The 24,607-nt window shown below is 40.7% G+C and overlaps 2 protein-coding genes across 2 annotated transcripts; one reads left to right on the forward strand and one right to left on the reverse strand.

Annotated features, from left to right (window-relative positions):
* The first annotated feature begins 480 nt into the window (after nt 1-480).
* Nucleotides 481-13,584, forward strand: LOC134755977 (regulator of gene activity). The gene is made up of 9 exons (XM_063692709.1): nt 481-630; nt 5,331-5,603; nt 6,241-6,424; nt 9,274-9,438; nt 11,024-11,056; nt 11,624-11,828; nt 12,188-12,352; nt 13,040-13,175; nt 13,450-13,584. The coding sequence occupies exons 1-9, from the start codon at nt 574-576 to the stop codon at nt 13,522-13,524; spliced, it is 1,293 nt and encodes a 430-aa protein (XP_063548779.1). The 5' UTR covers nt 481-573; the 3' UTR covers nt 13,525-13,584.
* Nucleotides 13,585-13,939: 355 nt separating this feature from the next.
* Nucleotides 13,940-20,268, reverse strand: LOC134756128 (hsp90 co-chaperone Cdc37). Its single transcript, XM_063692947.1, has 5 exons — nt 20,052-20,268; nt 19,319-19,885; nt 17,331-17,446; nt 16,298-16,487; nt 13,940-15,904 (listed from the first exon to the last, which is right to left on the reverse strand). Exons 1-5 carry the CDS (start codon nt 20,082-20,084, stop codon nt 15,707-15,709), a joined length of 1,104 nt encoding a protein of 367 aa, XP_063549017.1. The 5' UTR covers nt 20,085-20,268; the 3' UTR covers nt 13,940-15,706.
* Between the last annotated feature and the right edge of the window lie 4,339 nt (nt 20,269-24,607).

The following is a 24,607-nucleotide window of genomic DNA, read 5'->3' on the forward strand; positions in this document are numbered from 1 at the left end:
TTAATGTTTCATAAGCCGTAGCCGATTTCAGATCCTAATAGGGTAATCGTCTTATGTTTTACCTACCTATATATGATTTCTTGTATAGTTCGGAGTTAGAATTATCCGTCCGAATTATATTAATAATTATTTTATCACTCTTACCGTATGGAATCCAGAAGATTGAAAAGATGGCCATCTAGAATCAGCCAGATCAGCCTTCACCAGTCAGCGTCTCTCAATGATTTGATTGTTCTTGTGAAAGCCTCCTCTGAAATGATAGTGAGGATACGAGAATTACGAGATAACAATTAATACCCCTGCTATCTTACTGACGAGCTAAAAAATTTTTTTTGGAAAAAAGTTGATGAACAGTTAAAATAGTCGAAGTTTGTTTGTCTCTGTTCGTTTAGTTATTAAAAATATTAATTAATCGCCTATATGTTGGGAATGCCTTTATTTCAAGGCAACACTGACAATTACTTATAATGAGGGTAGTTCATGCGTTTTGCATTAGTGGATGACTATAATTAATTATTGACGCGAATAAAGCAATTCAAAGAAAACAAGTGAATAAATGCTTGAAGATAAGTAATGAAGAACCAACGTCCGTACTTTGACAAAAATCTTAGAAGAAATGACCAACGCCAGGTTTGTAATTATTTTAATAATTAAAAGTAGGTAAATGTGTGTATGCCTATTTAACATAGAAATAAATAAGAGTATTTTTGTAAATTCACGCGCGTTTCAGTGCTCATTACCATAAGTTACTGTTTATATTGTCAGTAGTCAGTACAAAATCTAATATAAAAATAACATGACAATGTAAATAAGTTTTCAGTAAACTTAGTAAATTTATAGCAATAGAATAGAGGCCATTCATAGACAATATTACCCAAAAATGTTGCAGTTTTTTTTACTTGCGGTATGACCGACCCTAAAAGTCAATTTAGTTTCTAAATAATTATAAATGCATCACACAATAAAATCTAGATGTTTTAAAAAAGTTGTTATGATAAAAATAAACCATATACACTTTTTAAAGTGTATTCATAATATTTATTCGAGGGTATAAAACGAATTTGAAGAGGGTTAATATTACTACTAGTTTCCGCTTTCAGCAATATGGCCGCCATAGTTGTTTAGGGTAATGTGGCGCTCGACAAAACAGAGTGAAATTGTTAAAATATTTATTTGTGACGTAATGATGCATAAAGTTTTCAGCGTTTTATAGCAGTGTTTGAAGCGGAGACTGTGTTACACATGATTCTTGTTGGTGTATACAATTTTCAATGCATACAGATCGTTTTGTAAATTGAACAGTCAACAAACTTTTGTTTATTCCATTCTAGTTGGTTTATTAATTTCTGCCGAGAATACTCTATTATGAACCATCCATACGTTTCTTGAGATAGTGGAATAAGGACTGACGTCGACACATTAGGTAAATATTGAATGATTTTTTAAGAAGTTACTGTACTTATTCACCCTGGGTCGCCATTGTTTGACAGAGGACGAATGCTAATCAAATAATATATTATATGGCAAAGGTGTACCTCCTTCATTTGTTGTTATTGTCGTCACCTCATTTATCTCTCTTATAAAACTTATGCACTGCCGGTGTTTTCTCGGTTACACTGCGTAAGTTGAAACGGATGCATTGCCACTGTTCAATGAGATGTTTTGTTTTCTCTTTTAATTAATTATTTGCATTTGCAAGGAAGCATCTGTGTGCTCTGTGAGTTAAGTGAGCTGGCTTTTTAGATAGATAAACTTTCAGTTTGTTTTTGTTGCTGCTTTTATTCCACAAACACATGATGGGGTCTAAATGTTCCTAACCTGTAGGTCAATGACAATTTTACTGAAATGACCTCTATGCTATATTCAATTAAATTTCATCCTATATTTTCCAACTTGAACTAACAATAATATAATTTAAGATTACATAGTTGGCCTGCTGTGGAAGTAAATAAAATTAAGTATTGGAAAGCAGACATCAAGGAAACATTTGGAAACTGTTTTTGAAATGCCTAAAATTTGAAGCTAATTGTAAACCTTATAAATGTTAGTAGAGATAACTTTTAACTAATTTATGTTAGTACAAACAAACACAATTCTTAGCCTAACATTTAATACCTTTAAAGATCAATACTATGGAATATTTTACCAATTAGACATAAGGTTTCCATCATAAATCATTATCCCAAACATCATTCTTTATATTAGGCTTATGCCTGCTCTGCTCATTCACTACAGAGAGCGCTCCACTCTTGGTCAATCGGTCAAAAGAACTAGTTCTGTCTTTTGGTTCCTTAAGTTCAGTTCGATTATTGAGCTGGGAATGAATAGGAATCGGTTTTACATTCGATTTCTCTCCAGTCTTTGGTAACTGAATATAATTCAAGTTGTATGTACTGATATATCGATATTAAACATTTAAACACCTTATCATAATAAAAAAATATCTATATATAGTTAGTTAGTAATAGTAATTTTCCGCAAATCGACAACCATTGTGCCTATTTTACGTGAAAACGAGGTAGCACTACTCTAGCCACCCCAGCTCCTCCACAAGACCTAGCAGTGTCTTCAGGTTGCTAACTGTCCCTTTAGTGGGCACGGAGTTCCTAGGTATTGATTCTTGTATACTTCTACCTGTTTACAGTCTAGGAGAATATGTTTTGCTGTTTCCTCTTCTTCCATGCACACTCTGCACATGGGGCTGTCTGTTTTTCCCATAAATTAGCCATTTATTTAAAATAAAATAGCCATTTATTATTATTATTATATACGAATGCACAGGCAGCTTAAAATAGCTGATACGTGCATATCAATGTCCTGCACTTGTCATTACAATAAGACATTATTTACAATAGACAGGTTGAAATATCATTATCATTTTTATACATATATTCTAGTAATCTATCATATCACACTTCATTGTCTTTTGGATGTCTGTTTGCCAATTGGCAAAGGTCTCCTCCAACCTTTTCCATTCTTTTCTGTCCTGAGCTACTCTGTTCCAAGTTGTTCCAGCCACTTGGCGTATATCATCGTCCCACCTTTTCAAGGGTCTGCCTCTCCTTCTTTTGCCTTCCCTGGGGTATCATTGAGTGACCCTTTTGCTCCATTTACCTTCTTCCCTGATCATGTGGCCAGACCATTTATACTTCAGCCTTTTAATTTTTGTGGTTATATTGTGTGCCCTCGTCTTCTGTCTTATGATAGTATTTTTCATACGGTCAGCTTTTCGGATGCCGAGCATGCTCCTTTCCGTTGCGAGTTGACAGCATTCTAATTTGTGACTGGAATGTCTGGTTAGGGCCCATGTTTGGCTTCCATACATCAGGATAGGTATACACGTATTCAGTAGCTTTCCTTTTGTTTTTATATGAAGGTCTTTGTCTTTAAAAACTTCTTTAAGATTCCAATATCTTTTCCACCCATTTGCTGTTCTTCTTTGTATTTCTTTTGTTATTGTGTCCTGTGTTGATATTACTTGTCCCAAATAGATGTATTCATCCACAAATTCAATGGCGTTTTCACCTACTGTAATCTCGATTTTCTCTCCGTTTGTCATCAGCTTGGTTTTTTCGGAGATCAGTCCAAGACCAACAATCTTACTCTTTTCCGCCAGCTCGTTAATCATAATATCCATTTCTTCTGAAGACTTTGCAAACAATACAATATCGTCAGCGAATCTGAGGTGTGTTAATGGGTGGCCATCTATATTGACTCCGTAATTGTCCCAATTTAGTTTTCTGAAGACCATTTCTAAGACAGTAGTGAATATTTTTGCCGATAAAGTGTCTCCTTGTCTTACTCCCTTCTGAATTTTAAAAGTGTTCCCTTTCTTTTCTAGTTGAATTCTGGATGTGCTCTTTTTATAAATGTTTCTTATTTTTTATAGATTAGATCTATCTACAATATACATAAAAATGATGTTTCACAATTAGTGATTTAAAAAGAAAATATATTATAGTTGCTACTCTGTCAAGTGGACGGAACTGACGGAAGCTAGCGCAATGTTAGAAAATATGGTATGGTACAAACCACGTACAAACAGCAACACTCTTAACTGTCCATCGGTGGACCTTATGCCTTTTGTAATAAGGTCCACCAGTGGATAATTGACAGTGTGGGTGATTAGGTTTTTTAGGGTTCCATACCCAAAGGGTAAAAACGGGACCCTATTACTAAGACTTTGCTGTCTGTCTGTCTGTCCATCTGTCTGTCCATCTGTTACCAGGCTGTATCTCATTGATACCTATGGCTTCTAAGTAGAAGATACTTCAGATGTTTGTATAGGTACTTAATATAACATTAGTTCTTTTGTTTACTTAAACTGGCACTGTATCATGAATCAAAGGTTTTATAAATATTTTTATTCTCTTTATGTGGAGAATGAAATCATATCGGCACTACTTTGAAAAAACTCGTATCTTGTTCTGTCTGACAAAAGAAAAATATGGTATGTATGTATGGGATGTATACAGATTACAGCGTAGCTTTCAACTATGAGTAGCAGTGTGAGATACGGGATTTTTTCAGTGGTATTTAGAATAGATGAAAATTGCAAAGGCAAATCACAGTACCTGTGTTACAGTAGCAGTAGGCATTGTGCTATCAAACTACTTCAATTGCAAGGTGCCACCTAAATTTAATGTGGCTAGGTATGCTTTACTCCAATAATGTTGAGAATGTACACCAATTTAGATTCTTCTTTGATCTGGCTTAGTAGTATTTATTGTTAAGAGCATGCTAAAATAAAGTTGAACCCTCATAAAATGGCACTAATAGAACACTGTTGATCAATGGCATCTCAAATACATTCCGACAATAAGGCAACTATTAAATATATTAATGACGGGTCACTCACGTGTTTTAAGTCGAAAACGCTCGACATGTTTCACTCCGTACCGAGGAGCGTCATCAGGAGCTTGCGTCGACGGTGACGGACCGGCGCAGACTGCGGGCCGCAGCCCTCCGCGCCCGATGACTCGGCGCGGGCGCCGGTGGCGGCAGGGGGGGCGAGAAACTACCCTCGTTTACGGCATTATTGTCAAATGATGGGTTGCACACAACACTCACTACGTCATTCGCTAATGGTTCGTCCACAAAAATGGTTCGTGGTTAAAACACGTGAGTGACCCGTCATTAATATATTTAATATGTCTATGTCTCACGGAAGTTTTGTTAATAAGGCAACTATTACAGCAAGCTATTTTATATGAGCACTATAACTGTAGAACTGTAACTGTACTAACAAGAAATCCAATAGGAGTTATTTATCAATCAAAGAATTCTGAGTCACACTAAAATGCTAAATGAACAATGTTTTAATATTCCAGGTTATGGCAAACTTGAATTTCCAGCAAGCACCTAGAAGCCTAGCCAGCGGCGGGGTGGGAGGTCGCGTAGGCTCGGGGCTTGTGGGCGGCGTGTCGGGCCATGTGACGCCCACGTTCGGCGGGGCGCTGTCCCCGGGCCGCGGCGCCACGGCCATGCCCGGCGGAGCCCCACCCTCTATGGCCTCGAGATCTACACTTTTCGGACAAAGGGCATTTGCAGATCGAAGAGTACCGATGCCGACGCCACTATCTCAGCCTAATTCTAATGCTATGGTATGTAAACGTTATAAGCGTACTTGCTGCCTGCAGCGAAAGATGCCATTCGAGACTTACTACTTGATATAAATCTAGAGTTCTGTTCATAAAATCTACATTATGTTCCAAACAAATTATCTACCAGAAGCAGGAGCTTCTATAAATGTCTTCCTAGACATTGAAAAAGCTACGCATATTTATTTAAAATGATTGAGAAGGCATGGAGCTGATGGAGCCACTAAATCCAATGGAGCCACTTAAAGGCGGGAATTCATTCCGTGGTTTTGGTTTGTGCAGTGTGGTTGCGTCGCTTTTATTAGCCATATAAAGTTAGATAACAAATATTTGTCCAGATCTCTATTAAAGCCACAAAGTGAAGTGAATCATTTTCCTCTTTCTTATTCTGGATAGGTCCTTGGATACAAGATAAATGCATCTTTACATTTTCATTGTATTACACGCTATGTAAGTGACGTTCTCAAGCAAAAGGTACCACTACCACATTATCGCTTACCATAAGGACGAATTTTGCTTGTATCTTAATACGAATAAACTGTCAGCGTCCTCATGCTAAGCGACAGTGTGGTACCATTTGCTTGAAAACGACATAGCAGTTGCAAGTATGTTTGAGTAAAAGTGTGTGATGATATTTCAGTCAAGTATGGGCAACCTGTCCCGCTTCAACGCCGGCAGCAACTACCACTCGGTGTTCGGCGAGGGCGGCGACACGTCGACGCCGCCGCTGCTCGACCTCAGCGAGTTCCCGTCGCTCACCGCGCGCGGCGCCGGCGACCAGGCGCCCGCCGCCGCGCCGCCGCCGCCCGGCTCTAAACCGTACGGTACGTTACTCTCACCTTACACGTTGTACACACCCACACCCGGCAGCAACTACCACTCGGTGTTCGGCGAGGGCGGCGACACGTCGACGCCGCCGCTGCTCGACCTCAGCGAGTTCCCGTCGCTCACCGCGCGCGGCGCCGGCGACCAGGCGCCCGCCGCCGCGCCGCCGCCGCCCGGCTCTAAACCGTACGGTACGTTACTCTCACCTTACACGTTGTACACACCCACACCCGGCAGCAACTACCACTCGGTGTTCGGCGAGGGCGGCGACACGTCGACGCCGCCGCTGCTCGACCTCAGCGAGTTCCCGTCGCTCACCGCGCGCGGCGCCGGCGACCAGGCGCCCGCCGCCGCGCCGCCGCCGCCCGGCTCTAAACCGTACGGTACGTTACTCTCACCTTACACGTTGTACACACCCACACCCGGCAGCAACTACCACTCGGTGTTCGGCGAGGGCGGCGACACGTCGACGCCGCCGCTGCTCGACCTCAGCGAGTTCCCGTCGCTCACCGCGCGCGGCGCCGGCGACCAGGCGCCCGCCGCCGCGCCGCCGCCGCCCGGCTCTAAACCGTACGGTACGTTACTCTCACCTTACACGTTGTACACACCCACACCCGGCAGCAACTACCACTCGGTGTTCGGCGAGGGCGGCGACACGTCGACGCCGCCGCTGCTCGACCTCAGCGAGTTCCCGTCGCTCACCGCGCGCGGCGCCGGCGACCAGGCGCCCACCGCCGCGCCGCCGCCGCCCGGCTCTAAACCGTACGGTACGTTACTCTCACCTTACACGTTGTACACACCCACACCCGGCAGCAACTACCACTCGGTGTTCGGCGAGGGCGGCGACACGTCGACGCCGCCGCTGCTCGACCTCAGCGAGTTCCCGTCGCTCACCGCGCGCGGCGCCGGCGACCAGGCGCCCGCCGCCGCGCCGCCGCCTCCCGGCTCTAAACCGTACGGTACGTTACTCTCACCTTACACGTTGTACACACCCACACCCGGCAGCAACTACCACTCGGTGTTCGGCGAGGGCGGCGACACGTCGACGCCGCCGCTGCTCGACCTCAGCGAGTTCCCGTCGCTCACCGCGCGCGGCGCCGGCGACCAGGCGCCCGCCGCCGCGCCGCCGCCGCCCGGCTCTAAACCGTACGGTACGTTACTCTCACCTTACACGTTGTACACACCCACACCCGGCAGCAACTACCACTCGGTGTTCGGCGAGGGCGGCGACACGTCGACGCCGCCGCTGCTCGACCTCAGCGAGTTCCCGTCGCTCACCGCGCGCGGCGCCGGCGACCAGGCGCCCGCCGCCGCGCCGCCGCCGCCCGGCTCTAAACCGTACGGTACGTTACTCTCACCTTACACGTTGTACACACCCACACCCGGCAGCAACTACCACTCGGTGTTCGGCGAGGGCGGCGACACGTCGACGCCGCCGCTGCTCGACCTCAGCGAGTTCCCGTCGCTCACCGCGCGCGGCGCCGGCGACCAGGCGCCCGCCGCCGCGCCGCCGCCGCCCGGCTCTAAACCGTACGGTACGTTACTCTCACCTTACACGTTGTACACACCCACACCCGGCAGCAACTACCACTCGGTGTTCGGCGAGGGCGGCGACACGTCGACGCCGCCGCTGCTCGACCTCAGCGAGTTCCCGTCGCTCACCGCGCGCCGCGCCGGCGACCAGGCGCCCGCCGCCGCGCCGCCGCCGCCCGGCTCTAAACCGTACGGTACGTTACTGTCGTTACCCTCACCTCACATATACAATACAAGACACACACACACACACACACAAACAGAAGTCACAAAACTCGACGGTTCGACACCCGGGACACCGTCACACGTTACCTACCTACTATTAGAGCGACTCCTTGTCACACAAGGACCACTTTTTTTATAACTTTTTCCAGTAAGTAAGTTAATTTATTGTTAAACAGTCAGATGGTCTCACACAGTAAACAGACGTTTACATTGGAATTTATTTTTGATTACTCTTCTTTCTTTAACTATTTATACAGCTTTTGGGTTATTATTGTGTCCGCATATTTTATTTAAAATAAGTGACATATCAGAATTCCTTTTAGTGTTTATAAATTGCGACTTGCAACGAGCTATCACTTTCCGATATTGAAATCGTAAAAGTGTGTACTGTACCGCCTGGAAAAATTTGAACTGGAAAGTCGAAAATTGTCAAATTTGGAGCATTTGCAGTACGTTGAAATGATAGTTTTGTTTAGTCATGATAAAACACTCACGATAATGCAATACCAGCAGGGGCGCTAACACAAGTTGATTACTTCAATCAATCAATCAATAATTTATTGCAAGAACATAGTTGTATTACATAAGGTGATAAACAGAATCAAAGATAATATATAGGATAGAGGGTTACTGTCATAGTCAATTTTGTAGTCACAGTAAATTTACTGCCATCTATCGACACAATTCAAACTAAAAATGAAAATGTATAAAAATACCAAAACAAATTCTATATGTAGGTATATGGTGATTTATTTATTTGTATTTATTATTTTTATATGATTTTGACCCATGTTCTTTCACTGATATTTGTTAAAATTGTTAAATAACAAACGAAACCGTCAACGCCATCTAGCCGAGAATAGGCCTAAGGTGTAGGCGCCATCTGTCCGAGTTTTTTTTTCTGATTGTGAGTGGTAGTCGTTCTTTGATTTGTCGGATTAGTCGCCGTCGGTAAATCTTTCCGCACTGTGTCCAAGCGCTCGTGTAACTGGTGCGTGCTCGTGCGCTACGACGGGTCGTAGGTACGGTTCGCGGCTCGCGTACAGAATGCGCGACTAGAAATAATGACAAAGTTGGTTTTCGTCGACAGTGGGTATGGTGAAGCAGCCGACGTCGGAGCAGTCTGAGTTCACGATGTCGTCGGAGGACTTCCCCGCGCTGCCCGGCACCTCGGCGGGCGGCGCGCCGGCCGCGCTGCACGACCACAACCACGCGCCCGACAAGCCCCGCAAGGGCATACAGACCGAGCCCGAAGGTACCGACACTACCCACACCGACACCGACACCACCCACAGCCCACAACCATACCACACACACACACACACAGTTCCGCAAGGAAATTAAATTAGCCTCATGCATGAAGTTTATTTGAACGAAATTATTTTATTCGGATGTTTGTTACCGTTATATCATGTTACAAAATATGCATTTCCGTTATTAAATTATCATTTAATTGCTTAAAATAATAAATAAAGAAACACATACATACAAACATGAACGCTGAAAACAATACACTCCTTTTTTGGGCAGTCGTGTAAAAAGAACAAAAATTTGCCTGCGAAAGCTAGTGAGCGAAACGTCACATGACGTCACGCGTTCGACAGATTAGTTCATATTAGTGACCCTACACACGAGCGCTTTTTCAACGCGCGTTAAAAAAGCGCTTGAATCTGCCCGCATGCTAAATTCGATTCAAAGACCAAGGCTTAAAGTAGAAAATCGAAAAACGCTTGATAGAAAGCGCTACCGCCATCGTGTGAATAAATACACGTTTCCATTTGTCATTCAAACGCTTTTTTAACGCGCGTTGAGAAAGCGCTCGTGAGTATGAGGCCTAAGTGTCATTAGTAGCAAATGTCAGTTGGACCGTTCAACGTGTGATGTAATCACGTTCTGTCGAATTCGCGCCAAAAATTATGAGCGTTTCAACCGCTCAAAATTTTTCAACATTTTAAATATTTTTTTAATAAAATAATGTGAAGGTTTACAAAATTATTTTTTATTTTTTTCCGGTGTTCAAACGATATAAATTATGATTACAAAAATAAAAAGTCATGCATGGAGCTAATTACGTGTACAAAACAAATTATATGTATCTAATGTTCTCTTTTCCTGAAACACTTACTGAGCGGAATTTACAAGCGTAATGGGAACGATAGATAGTTTCATAAATATAAGTATATATGTGTAAAGGACTCGACTAAGTTATTTAAGAAACTTTGAAAAACGCCTTGCGTTATCCTTTTTAGGATTCCGTAGTCAACTAGGAATCCTTATAGTTTCGCCATGTCCGTCCGTCTGTCTGTCCGAGGCTTTGCTCCGTGATCCTAACGATGCTAGAAAGCTGAAATTTGGCATGAATATATAAATCAACCAATCCGAAAAAGTCGTAAAATAAAATCTATTTTTTTTTATATTTATAAATGGATTTTTTTGATTATTGTTTTCGTTTTTTTTCTTATAAATAAATAAATATAATGTCCCTCCGAAATAAAAATAATGTCCCCCCCCCCCTCTAACTTTTGGATTTTCTGCACGTTATATTGCCTGTATACATTGATTTCTTAGTCTAAACATGTCTTTAAAAAGGTAAAAAAACAATACAGTAATAACTTCCCGTCCGCTAAAACTGTACAGGAATGTTTTTTAATTTGATTTTGACATAATGAACATCTTCACATACTAGTTTTGATACAATTCAGCAAACATTTCCTAGCATATTGGAGAAAAATTACATTTTTAGTTCTTAGTAGTAGGTATGCATGTTAGATGGTCTTGTAGATATTAGATTCGATGTGCAAATAAATCGTATGTTTACATGAAGTTTTTTTCTCCCCAAGTTGTCAATCAAGGAGCGCATACGGAATTTTATGGTGTGTATGATCGAATATGTTGGCTGTAAGGCCATATATGTATAGTGAAGTGGCTTTATCATGTCTTTTCTAAAATTATTGAATTACCGGGGTGACCTTTAAATTTATTTCAAAAGTCATGTCCTTAGCATTACAAACTAAAAATCTTATATTGATATTTTACATAACAAATAATTGAAACCACGACGCCTGCGGCCTGCCTGATGTTAAGTAGCCAGCGCAGCCTATGGGCGCTTGCAACTCTAGTGCAGACAGTGGAGTTACACGGCCGTTGCCGACCCTACGTCTCAGAAGGATTTCTCATTGGGAGTACTGTTGAGATTATGTAATAAATTTAAAAAACCAGCAAAAAAATTATAATTAAGTCGATTAACGACCAATGCCGTTGCTCATAAACTTCCTTAAAATGAGACTGAGTGACTGAGACTGAGTGAGATTGCATGACCCTCTTCTTGAGTTTTGAGGTGAAACGTAACATGATAAACATGCTTTATTATATCGGCCACAAAAATCCAATAAATTGACGTCTTGTATTTGACCGTTTGATACGACGTGAAAACATTGTAGGTAAAGTAACGAACATACCGGAGACGATGATCCCCAACCAATTCGGCATCGTGGGGCTGCTGACGTTCATCCGCGCGGCCGAGTCGGACCCCAGCCTCGTGTCGCTGGCGCTGGGGCAGGACCTCACGGCGCTCGGCCTCAACCTCAACTCGCCCGACAACCTCTATCTCACCTTCGCCGGCCCCTGGGCGGACACCCCCTGCAGGTACCGACACACTACCCACCTTCATCTGCTTTACTTTACCCACTCCATTATACTTTGGGTAATTTGATTAATCAAAACAAACTCAAAAACTAACACATTCACTGTTCATAGGCGCTTTCTGCTACAAAGCGGAAAAACTTGCTACCGTCCACAACCGTTGCGCGTAGCTCACGCTGAGAGTGAGTGAATGCGTTAAGTTAATCTTTGATTATAACAAGAAAGATGAAAAAATCACGACAGCAACTTACTTTTACAAGTTCTATATTATCTAGCTTTAATAGTGCTTGGAAAGATTTAAATCTACATATTCAACTGGTATTTTAGACACTGGCATGTTAACAAATCTAATTGCTTTGCAGACCCCAAGACATGGACTACCACGTACCCCCCGAGTATCTGATAAATGGCTCCATCAGAGAAAAGCTGGCACCGCTACGACTGAGTCGATATAAGGAAGACCTATTATTTTATTTGTTCTACTGTTTTGTCGGTGACGTTCTGCAGATAGCAGCCGCCGCCGAATTGTAAGTATTCGTGTTTTTAGATAAAATAAAAAACGCCGAATTTTAAGTTCCTATTCGTGTTCTTACACAAATTGACCGAGTCCCACGGTAAGCTCAAGAAGGCTTGTATTGTGGGTACTCAGTCAACGATATATATAATATACAAATACTTAAATGCGCGCTCATCACGGAAATAAATGCCCTTACCGGGATTCAAACCCAGGACCATCGGCTTCATAGGCAGGGTCACTACCCACTAGGCCAGACCAGTCGTCAAAAAAATAATTTAAATTAGTAAATAAAAAAACCAAAATATGGTTTTTCACCAATACAAAATCTTACCTGCACAGAAGTGCAGTATTCAGTAATCATTATCAGAACCGCAGATTATTGTCAGTGTAATTGAATAAGTTTTTGGCAAAATAAATCATTTTTGGTACAAGCTTTTATCGCTGACTGTGCTTTTCTTTCCACAGGTAACTTATTACTCATCGATACATTTCTAACAACCCCAAACACAATTAGTTTGCGTTCCTTTATCACAGAGTTCCCATGGCCACCTGTCTCCATCATCAGATCGGCTCCATGTCATTATAATTTCGCATTGTCATCCGATTTACTTGTATTAAAATTTTTACATGGCAAAGGGCAAGTTAAATAAAAGCTTGTAATAAATGGCATTGTAAAGTAGTTGAGTCCCTGTTGCAGATACAACCGCGAGTGGCGGTATCACATGGAGGAGAAGGTGTGGATCTCGCAGGCGCCCGGCATGCCCATGGTGGAGAAGACGCCCACCTACGAGCGCGGCACCTACTATTTCTTTGACGCGCACAATTGGCGCAAGGTAAATTGTTGCGCCTTACCATTACTCGGGGTACTATCCTTCCATGCCCAGTAGTAACATCTACCCTGCAGCATTAATTTACTTACTTGGACTCTATTGCCTAGGTAATAAGGGTGACGACATTTTGACTCATTTCTGTTGGTTTTTGGACCAGGCTCCATACAAACGCCATGGCCCTTTATAATAGTTTGTAATTTAATTACATTGTTGTTCTGCTATACTAGCGGATCGTAAAATGACTGGGGTATAGCTAAACCCTAATGTTTCCCTGCAGGTGGCGAAAGAGTTTCACCTAGACTACAGCAAGCTGGAGGGCCGACCGCAGCTACCGCCGCACGTGCTCACGTAGCGGCCCCGCGCCCTCTCTCACACACCTATTGTAGTTTTGTTATATAAAAGTACAAGTTTATACACGGCTTTCATTTCACCTTAATGTCGGCGAGCACCTACAAATCCAAGTTATCGCCATGTGCGACTGCATCAGATAAGTCGGAGCGGCCAAGGTGTTCGTGAATGGCCAAAACCTCTATAATGAAGACGTTAAAGAGCCTGTTCAGATAGTTTTGAGCTACTTGGCCGCTCTTTTATATCTGATGGCGACTGAACGTACGTAGTTGCTCGGGTGTGCTAGACCGTGGTCCCATATTTTAGATGGTGCGTTCTCGGAAAGTAGATCTGTTTAAATTTTGATTAGCGTTAATGTTAACCATTCGTATATGGTATGGTATGGTAAAATTTGGCTGATCAAATCGAAACTAACTGAAATCTATGAATCTTTATTTATTTAGAAATTAATGCCAGTTCTTGAAAAATACGTAAAAAAAACCAAGAACAAATAAGTTGAAATTAACCTTTCGAGACCCGTCGGCTCCCTGGGTAGCCATATTTACTAGAACATGGGTCCGGGTCTCGAAAGGTTAAGGATGCACTGTACCCGTAGTTTAAATTTCATTCGATAGCGTGACGTGACGTACGCGTTGCGTTCAGTGTCATTTTGTGTGGGATTTGAGTTTCCAAAACGTCCCCCTTGGCCCGCTGTTCAAAATCACATACAAGAATAGAAAACGCGAACGCTCGTCACGCTTTCGAATTAAATTTGCACTAGGGGTTCAGATCAGTGCTAAAACATATTTTAAGTGCGAGTTCATACATTTATTTGCCACTAAAGCCCGACACGAACATACATACCATATAGGGTTTTCTGTTTCTTAGCTATGTTTCATAGAAATCGATCCAGCAGGTTACCAAAATCATGTAAGGCATTTTTGGCGTATGAGTTTTTAAATTTAATAGTTATACTAAATTAAACCAATACCAATGGAATTACTAATAAAACAAAAAACGAGTAACTGTTTTCTTAACATACGTTTAATTTTAATAGCTGGGGAGTCGGCGATGCTAAATGTGTGGTTACTCGAGCGTCGTAGAGACCTATTGGAATCGAAAGATTAGATGATAGAAGAAAAAAAGGTAAGTTTTGTTCCCAGCGAGCAGGAAAGCGTCCACTGACTTAAATTTCGGGGTGTTGATGGAGGGTTAAAAAAAACTTTAACTAGATTGTGGATTTGGTAGTTTTGGTCCAATATCGTTTTGGTGCTATAATTTTTCTATAACTTAATATGACATTTAACTTTGTGCGCATTTCCTTAATCTGACGACCACATTTTGACGCCTGATTTTCACATTGTAACCATCAGTTTAAGGTAATGCGTACAAATAATTGTCGGGTTTAGTAATAACACAATTATAGCATTAATTTGGACTAAAATGACCAAATCCACAATCTGCTTAACGATTTGTTGAACATCCCACCAACCAACGGCGCAACATAGACGGCTAAAAGTGGTTAAGGTAGCCTCCACGGGGTAGCAAGATATAACTCATATCTTAATCTGACGCGCTCGAGTAACTACAAAAATCCCCTCTTGGGCTCCCCAATTTACATCTCAATTTAAAACCATTGGTTCACAAAAATACATTCAGCAAATAAATACATTATCTTTTATTGAGTGAAATGAAATGAAATCTCATTTGCAGATTGGACAGAGAGGAAGACTTCGTGTCATGGAAATTATTTTTCTATCAGTTTTGAATGATTCACGGGTAATTTCACTAGACTTATTTATTTATTTAAACTATTGTACAGTAAAAGTCGTACAAAAGGCAAACTTAATGCCTGAAGGCATTCTCTACCAGTTAACCTTTGGGCCAAACAGAAATCAAATATAGTGATATATCGGGAGCTCATAAATAATACAAAAGGTAATCATGATCTTTATCCCGGTCAATATAAGTCTAGTTTTCTATCTCCTGTTCAAATGTAAATAGGTATAAAGAAATAGGGCTGACTGCCATCCAGCTTGCTAATACGGATTTCTCATTAAATATAGTTTATTACGGAATTCCAGTTCATTTACGAATATAAAATGTAAAACTATTGTATTTAAACATTCTTGAAATGAATTTTTAACGACATTAACGAATTCAAAATTTACGTCTACATTTAAAATACGTTCTTTGTGATTGTAATCTCAGTCTAAATCATCAGAACTGGCAGCCGGAGCAGCATTATTCTCTTTCATGGTGGGTTCTTCATCATTCTTGCCGGGTACCCATAGGCCCGAGTCAACACATCTCTTCATGTGGTAAATAGCCTCCTGTTCTGGCATCTTGGCTATTGTTGCTTGAAGCAATGGAACATCTTGTGTGTCAAAGCATTTTTTCAGTTCCTGAAATAGTTAGTGTCTGGTTAGTTTTCCCTTTTTTAATCAGGGTAGCTATATAAAGCTGGCCGAATATGCAGAATGCAGAATACGAATATTCGGTTCAGATCTAATAAAAGGCAAGGGACTTGAAGGGACTCGCAAAACAATTTTCAAGACCAAATATGTAATCAAAACATCCTATGGATTTAACATGTCTCATCATCTCATCAATTGTCATATTGTTTTAATGACAGTGGGAAAACGTAACCTGATGTTAGAGTACTTGAAAAATTCTGGAGGGGATTTTACAGTGTTCAATTTTAATCAACCTTATTAACAACCAAAAAAGCGGTACCTTTTGGTTGAAAACGCCATATACACAGATTAAGGAAAAATATAGCAATGTAGAATGCTCACATCAGGGAGTTCTGCGTACACCTCGACAGGGTCCAGCCCTCCAGGCCCAAGTCTCTCTTTTCTTTCCTCCTCTTCTTGCTCCGTGATGGCTTGCTGAATCTTCTCTGCAGCACGCTTCTGGATTCTAGCTTTGAACTGATTGAGCTCATCATCAAATGAGTCTTTATATGTTTTCTCGGCTACCTGTATCCTGTATACAAACAATGCAAATTTATTAATAAATTGCAGATTCCAATGATTGCCTAGTGCACCTCTGCCACTAAAACTACTCTCCTACAGAGTTTGGATCTTATTGCAATTGGTAGAATATGAATTAGTTTTTAGGAATATACATACAACTTAAAAGAAAAACTGTTTCTAAAACGAGGCTTTTTCAGCAATAATCCTAAAACAATCCAGTTAGATGGATAGATAGATAAATAATTTATTGCCACAACAAGGGTTTTATATGACAATTATTTTTACACACTTATGCTATACTTAACCTAGACAATATATGTATAAACTCGCGACCCGCATATAAACCTTCCTCTTGAATCACTATCTATTAAAAAAAACCGCATCAAAATCCGTTGCGTAGTTTTGCGTTATCTAAGCATACATAGGGACAGACATCCATCCAGACAGCAGGAAGCGACTTTGTTTTATACAATGTAGTGATAAGCTCAGATTACAATTTGACAGTGCTCGAAGCCCATTACCCCCCACCCCGCCGCCTTTACTGCATGGTTTCAGCGCTGGTTTTCACCATGCCCGAATTGAGTCGGTGGCACAAGGTGACTGCTAAGTTCTAACTTATATTATTCCTATCTATCTATCTATCTAGCCCCTTTATTCTGAGCTAGAGTATGTCCCGTACCTCAGTGTGCCGCTTGGCAAAGGCCTCCTCTAGCTCTTTCCATTGAGGTCTGTCGTAACTTATATTATTACCATATTTTACTTATTTATTTATAGGATTAAAAATGACTTTACTGAAATAAAAGTAAATAGCAAATGGAACTACAATCTTGATCTGTATAGTAACATGACTCACCTTGAGAAGAATGATCCAATGCAAGCTCTGGGGTCCACATCCAGTTGTTTGGAAAGTTCCAGAATGTACTGCATGCAGATTGTTTGATGCGCTACGTGGGCCATTAGGTCATGTTTCTGTAAGGATAAATCAAGTGAGAGTTACAATATATTTATTGTTTCATCTTAACAAACTATGATGACCAAAGGGTGGCAGATGGATGCAATACGGTGACAAAAGCACAAGATGGATAAGACTTTTATTAAACTTCGAATAATAAATATGTATAAATGACAGGTTCAGTGTCACAGTAGGCTTGCACCAGGGATCGGCTTTAAGCCCTTACCTCTTCCTGCTAGTTATGGACGCACTGTCATCGGACATACAGGAGGAGGCACCTTGGTGTATGCTGTTTGCTGATGACATTGTGCTTGTAGGTGAAAACGAACTAGAGGTGCAGAGCAGACTTGAGAAATGGCGGCAAAAATTGGAGAATGTTGGCCTAAAGATCAGCAGATCTAAAACAGAACACATGTTCTGCGATTTTGGCGGTCTCTCCAGTTTTGCTGCCATAGAACTCGATAGCGTTACATTGCCGGTCTGCTCCGACTTCAAGTACCTCGGTTCGCTCGTACAGTGCGATGGCGATATTGATCGCGACGTGAAAAACCGGATTAGCACAGGATGGATGAAATGGCGACAGGTTACGGGAACCATTTGTGACGCCCGTATGCCCCTTCGGTTGAAGGGTAAAATTTATAAAACGATCATAAGACCTGTCGTCATGTATGGATCAGAGTGTTGGGCCCTAAAGGTGAAGGATGAAAAGAGATTGCATGTAGCGGAGATGAGAATGTTAAGGTGGATGTGTGGCGTGACGAGAATGGATAGGATAAGGAATGAGTATATAAGAGGAAGCCTGAAAGTTGCACCCATAACAGAAAAAGTAAGGGCAAATCGCCTAGCATGGTACGGGCATGTGATGCGGAGGGATGAAAGTCATGTGACGAGAAAGGTATTAAGAATGAATGTGGAGGGAAGTACGAGGAGAGGAAAACCGAGGAAAAGGTGGATGGACTGTGTGAAAGATGATATGAAACTAACGCAAGTGAATGATGAGATGACGGGTGACAGAGATGTATGGAAGAAAAAGACATGCTGCGCCGACCCCAAGTGAATGGGACAAGGGCAAGCGAATGATGATGATATATGCAATATTTGAGCAATGGTGATAATGATAAAGTTCCAAATAATGTTGAAATATCACTACGAATATGCACCTCTTACATCTGTAGATGTAGAGAAGTAATTTTTCCCCATATAAGTGGGTAGTGAACTATAGTCTTTATCTTTAGGTATTTAAAAGAATGTAAACAAACCACAATTAGGTATTTTATTGGGCAAGAAAATTCTTTAAGTGAATTAATTTAACTTGATGTGCCAAAACTTACAGAAGTTTTACTACAATATATTACTAATACGTAACGTAACAACGAAGCTGCTATAATCATGCTATTTTGTTAATAGAAATATATCGGGATGATTTGATTAATCAGTAGTAATTTAGTTGTGTAATATATGCTATTTTTTCGCCCTAGTAAAGAACCTAAAACAAGATTGAATATTTAGCCACTTGAGGGTAGATAAAAACATCGATTAAATGAAATGAAATAGGTTAAAGCCAGAATTAGTGATGACAAATTGATGCAAGCAGCCATAACAGTAAATTTGTAAATATGTCAAGTTTTGCAACAAGATTTAGGTTTACAGAATGTAACATTTTCCACACACATTTTTGTTGCAATTACCGTATGTAAGTGAGAAAGTGACAGGTGATAAAAATACAACCATGCTGCCACCGCAAAAGGGCACATGCACTTATCCACCTTTAGGGGTTTTCAATTGGTTTATTTGGTTAGTGCCATTCTGACAGTTCATAGGACTAAGCTATTTTCAGCTAGTGTTAGAGCAGGGCTTGATAACAGCAAATTTTTAATGTAGGTACAAACCTCTTCCATTTCTAAGTTGATACACCAGATCACAAGGTAGTTAGCTGTTTCTTCACATGCTAGCTGCGGGTGTTGCTGAAGGAATGCCTTTGAGTCATCATATTTCCTCAACATGCCAAATTGTTTCAAAAGTTTCTCATTATCTTTGATAAACTTTGTCATCTTTTCTTCTTTTTCTTCCTCAGTCAAATCCTCCTCCTTCGGACGCACGGGTTTTGTGTTAATAACAGTTTTTGTAAAACCGGGCTCACTGATTGTGTCCACATTCCACGGTGTCTGTTTCTCTTTCTTTTTAAGCTCTTCTTCCTTCTTTTTAAGCTCTCTATCTTCTTTTTCCAACTCAGTCAATGTTTTTTTTAATGAATTTAGATCAGGCCCATCAGAACCGATTTCAGCGAGTTTACTTTTGGCTTCTGCTAATTTCCTCTTTGTTTCATTCTTCTTGCGTTCGAACTCCTCCTTTTCCCTTTTTCTTTCTTCCATGCGCTCGAGACGTGCTTGGTGTCTCCATCGAAACAGTGATGGTGTGTCGATGTTTGGGTGCGTCTCATCTTCGTCATCAGATATCTGCAAAACGCATTTTTATTGTGACTACACTCTACCTACACTATTTAAATCAGTTAATTATTTGTGAACAATGGGTTTAATAACGCTAATAGGCGAAAGATAGGAATTACTTAATAAGCAGTTAGATTTATTTATACATATGACCGGCTTATTTTATTACACCAACCTCAATATCTTTCCATTTGCTGTAGTCCACCATTTTTACAAAATATTATGTTTATAGAATAAGTACGACAAACTGTGTTCTTCGGAGAAAAAACAATACACACAACACTTAGATTTTCACTTTATCGCTTACGATTTACTATTTCAAAAAAACTACAGTCGCTCAGTGCCTTATGCCTTTTTCTCGAATGTAAATTTCTAGACGATTCCGATCATATCATTCTGATCCTGCCTGACGATTTGAGTGATTTGGATTTGACACAGGCGACACAGCGTGCTTAACTTACCAGAGCAAAAAAATATGTTTCAATCTTTCAACGTCCATTTTTTGGTCCAAAGCATACCTAAAAATACAATGGGGTTGGCCGGTCGAAGTATTTAGCAGCTTGTCCTGTCAATCCCTAGAATGGGGTTGGCCGGTGGAAATAATAAGCAGATGGCGCCAGCATAGCTTGCCCTGTCAGTCCCTAGAACTGTGTCAAATTTTTGTTTTTTTAATGCCCTGGATGCCAGCCCTTTAAGCCAAATCTCATAGAAAAAAACGCAAGCTATGATGGCGCCATCTATGCAAACCTTTGACAGTTGCCAACCCCATTATTCTTACACCACATCCACACTCCACGAGGCTACAGGCGGGAACGCGAGTACGAGAGTGTGGCTCGTGTCCCCTCGTTTCGCCTCGCTGTCGCTCCGCTTCAGACCTAGCATTAAGGGCTCTTTGCACATTGCACACTATTTTGACTCATAAATCATAGTTCATATAGAATGAGGGCTATCGTTTTTTTGCTCACCCGTTGGCGCCTCTGTTGATGGTGGTCCAAAAGACTAAAGAACAGCTGTCAGTCATTGAAGTGACATGTGACATTTGACATTTCGAACTATGGAAAAGACCACCCTCAGAATAATGACTCATTATTCTGAGAGACCACCATCTACACTAGCGCCCCTAGCGGCGAATTCATACGCGTTAGCCCTCATTGGTACGCACTAGAAAATTTATATATTTTTTAAGCAAACGATATAACAAAGTGAATTTTAAATAGTAATGTATTTAGCTTTTAAATATGTATAAATGAATCAAAAAATCTGTTATGTAAATAATTACGAACTTTTTTCGTAATGGACCCCATCATATTTTGCACAACACTTTTGTCGACATTCTTGGCGTGTTAATCCCATGTAGATCGCAAAGAATTGATATCCAGGACAATTTGACTATAGTCTTGTTTAATTTATTTTTATGATTGCCCAGTAGTTTTCGATAGATCGAAATTGGGGACAATTCGGAGGACTCATCTCGCGGGGTATGTAGTCAACCTGATTATAAGTATACCATGCCAAAACTTTTTTTGAGTAGTGGCAGCTGACTAAATCAGGCCAAAATTTCACGGGACTGTTATCGGTTTCTAATAATTGGCAAAACTCATTTCTCTAAGCCTAAGCACTCTTTAATATAAAAGTCCGACTTCATTGTTGACGATGTAATAAAACTTTTCGTCTTAAGGCCGCAACTTCAAATTCCTTGCCATATATAATATCACCCTTATAAAGAAATTGTCAGGTAAATCCTATTTTAAGTTTTGTCCCTATTCACCCCAGCCATCCCTATTCACCCCGGTGACGCGCTTAATATATATTGCTTTTAAGCAAGTGCAATCTAGCACATATTCCTGGCCTCCTCTGATAGTGGCAATGCCGATGACGTTGCAGCTCTGCTAGAGTTAGACCAAGATAAGACTGCAACTATTTTGATAACACACGGAGTGCAAATGTTATTTATACGTCACCATTTCATAAGCCCACTTCATACTACGAGGTGCGAAGCCGCGAACGCGAGTGTGGAGTCGATTTCGCTGATTAGCGAACTAGACTCCACACTCTTGTTCGTCTCTCAACTTCTCAGTTCCCGACCTTTTTTTTTTGGACCCAGGGGAAATCAGTTATGGATCCCACCCGGCCCGGGAGAAGCCGAGTGGGTATGTCGAACTTACACGGACTAAAACCCCTGGGGTGTTCCGACGCTCGCTTTTGCAACTTTGCAGACCTCCGAGACTAAGTCCCCGACCCATCGATTCACCGCCCCCTCAACCCCCTAACCTCTCAAACCCTGACTCGTCAACCCCCAACCCCTCAACCTCCAACCTCAGACCCCCCAAACACAACTCACCTCTCAGTCTCTGTAGTCATTTCCAACACTACTTACATCAAAAATCATATTACAACCAATTACACGAGGAAAGTTCCACATATCGTCCGTGGTCTTTATCATCAGTAGCCTTACCACGAGTTCGACATATTTGCTATATCGTGGTCGTAACTTACTTTCTATTCATTTGGCTCGTACTGGCATACAGCAAGATGTATAGAAAGAAGTATGTTACAAAGACGTTAGTTAATTTGTCAGTGTCAAACTCATGGTAAGGCTACAGTTGCACTCCATCAAATTAGTGGTTTTCGGGAGGAAATGCTTGAGTTACTTTAGAAAACACCGAAATCACCATACACGTGCCTTTAAAAATTGAAGAGTTCAATTCCTCTTGGATTCCATCATCAGATCAGAACTAAAAATATTATGGGACCACCTTAAATTGGAGGTAACTTCTTTCAAACAAAAAAAACCGGTCAAGTGCGAGTCGGACTCGCGTTCCAAGGGTTACATTACACAATTTAGACAATGTATTTTTTATGTGAAACGTGAGTGAAATATCTATAAAAAACCCGTAGGGGTCGGATCAAAAACTAAGTAATTAAGTCCGACTCACGCTTGACTGCAATTTCTAATAGGTTTTCCTGTAATCTATAGGTAAAGATCTATTTTGCGTATTTTTTTCAAAAATTTAGAGCCAGTAGTTTCGGAGATAAAGGGGGAATGGTCATTTTTTGCCTATTTTCTTGAATAACTTCTAAATTGTTTATCCTAAAATTATAAAAAAATATATTTGAGATTCTCACAATGAGCTCTTTCATTTGATATATAACACGATATGGTTTGAAAAACTTTATTTTTTAATTTTCTCATTTACCCCCCAAAAGTGGCCCCCATGTTTAAAATTCATTTGTTTATGTTACACTCAGAATAATGACTAAAGCATAGAAGTCGGGCAAAAATGCTTCGCAAATATGTATACCCGTACTTTACTTCCTTACGAATTAGATAATGTGCCGAAAAGAGATGCATATATGCTTGTTATTTCTCATTTACGTACGGTGTCATAAGTTTTGATAATTTGCTAGGGATGTAACTGTGTCGACTTTTTATATCGATAAATTATGCATAAGTTTATGTGCCGTGTAAAAGAATAATCACGATATTGGCAAATTGATAATAGTCTGGCTAATGAAAGATGAACCTGAAAAAACGCGGCAATTTCAAGAAATCTGTAGCAGGCGGCTCGTTGAAATGAAATGAAATGAAATGCATAGAATACAAGGATTGCATAACTTTTATACTTTTTATAATTTTCATATTCTAAAAATCATTAAAAAGTATAAAAATTATGCAATCCTTGGAATCAAAGAGCCGCCTGATATGAGGATTAATGCATGTATCTAATATAGCTTTTATCTCATTTGCAGTCTACCACTCAGAACCGTCTAACTATACCTCTCGTTTTTTTATCATTAGAAAGAAGGCGAGCGATCTTAATGTGTCGTTTTATCGAAAAACACTTTGAAAATAAGTCACAACAAATATAATAAACGATCATTTACATACTTTTGCTTTCATAAGTAAAATATTGCTATATTTATAAAAACTTGTCAATAAAAAGACACGTGGAAATGGTTTACCGTTTTTTCTAATGCTAAAAGACTAAGTATAGTTTCTAGTCATGTACAGTCAGCTGCAGAGATAAGGCACCCCCCCTGCATACAAAGTTCTGTAAATTAGTATGGACGTGGGGTACCTTTTCTCTGCAGCTGACTGTACCAAATAGGAAATGAAAAAAAAAAACGTTCTTGTAATATTTTTTTTTAATTTAATAATAGGGAATATTACGCGAAACTCGGCGTAGGTGGCGCCACTATCACAATCTGAGGGTCTATCGCGAAACAAGAAAATCGAACTTTAGTTATCTAACATCTCTGTCACTCTTGCGTATTCGAGCGATAAAGAGGCAGCTAGATAACGAAATTTCGGATTCAAGTTTTCCGGTAGGTCCCCTGAAAACTTGTCAAAAACCTGTTAAAGGTACAGTATAAATAAGTTACTCTACGGTGCACTAAAAAAGCTAGTGCTGCACTCTGGTGGCAGAACATTGCAGTAATATCCCCTATTCCTCGTCCTTTGGAAATCTGAAATAAAAAGTTGAGTTTTGTGACCAACAATATTAATAAAAGGAACATTCATCAATGATCATTAATGTCTTTTTTATTAGGGTTCCGTACCCAAAGGGTAAAAACGGGACCCTATTACTAATACTTCGCTGTCCGTCTGTCTGTCACCAGGCTGTATCTCATGAACCGTGATAGCTAGACAATTGAAATTTTCACAGATGATGTATTTCTGTTGCCGCTATAACAAAAAATACTAAAAAGTACGGTCCCCTTGATGCGCGC

The sequence above is a fragment of the Cydia strobilella genome, chromosome 1 (assembly GCF_947568885.1).
Source record: "Cydia strobilella chromosome 1, ilCydStro3.1, whole genome shotgun sequence".
Classification (NCBI taxonomy): Eukaryota; Metazoa; Arthropoda; class Insecta; order Lepidoptera; family Tortricidae; genus Cydia; species Cydia strobilella.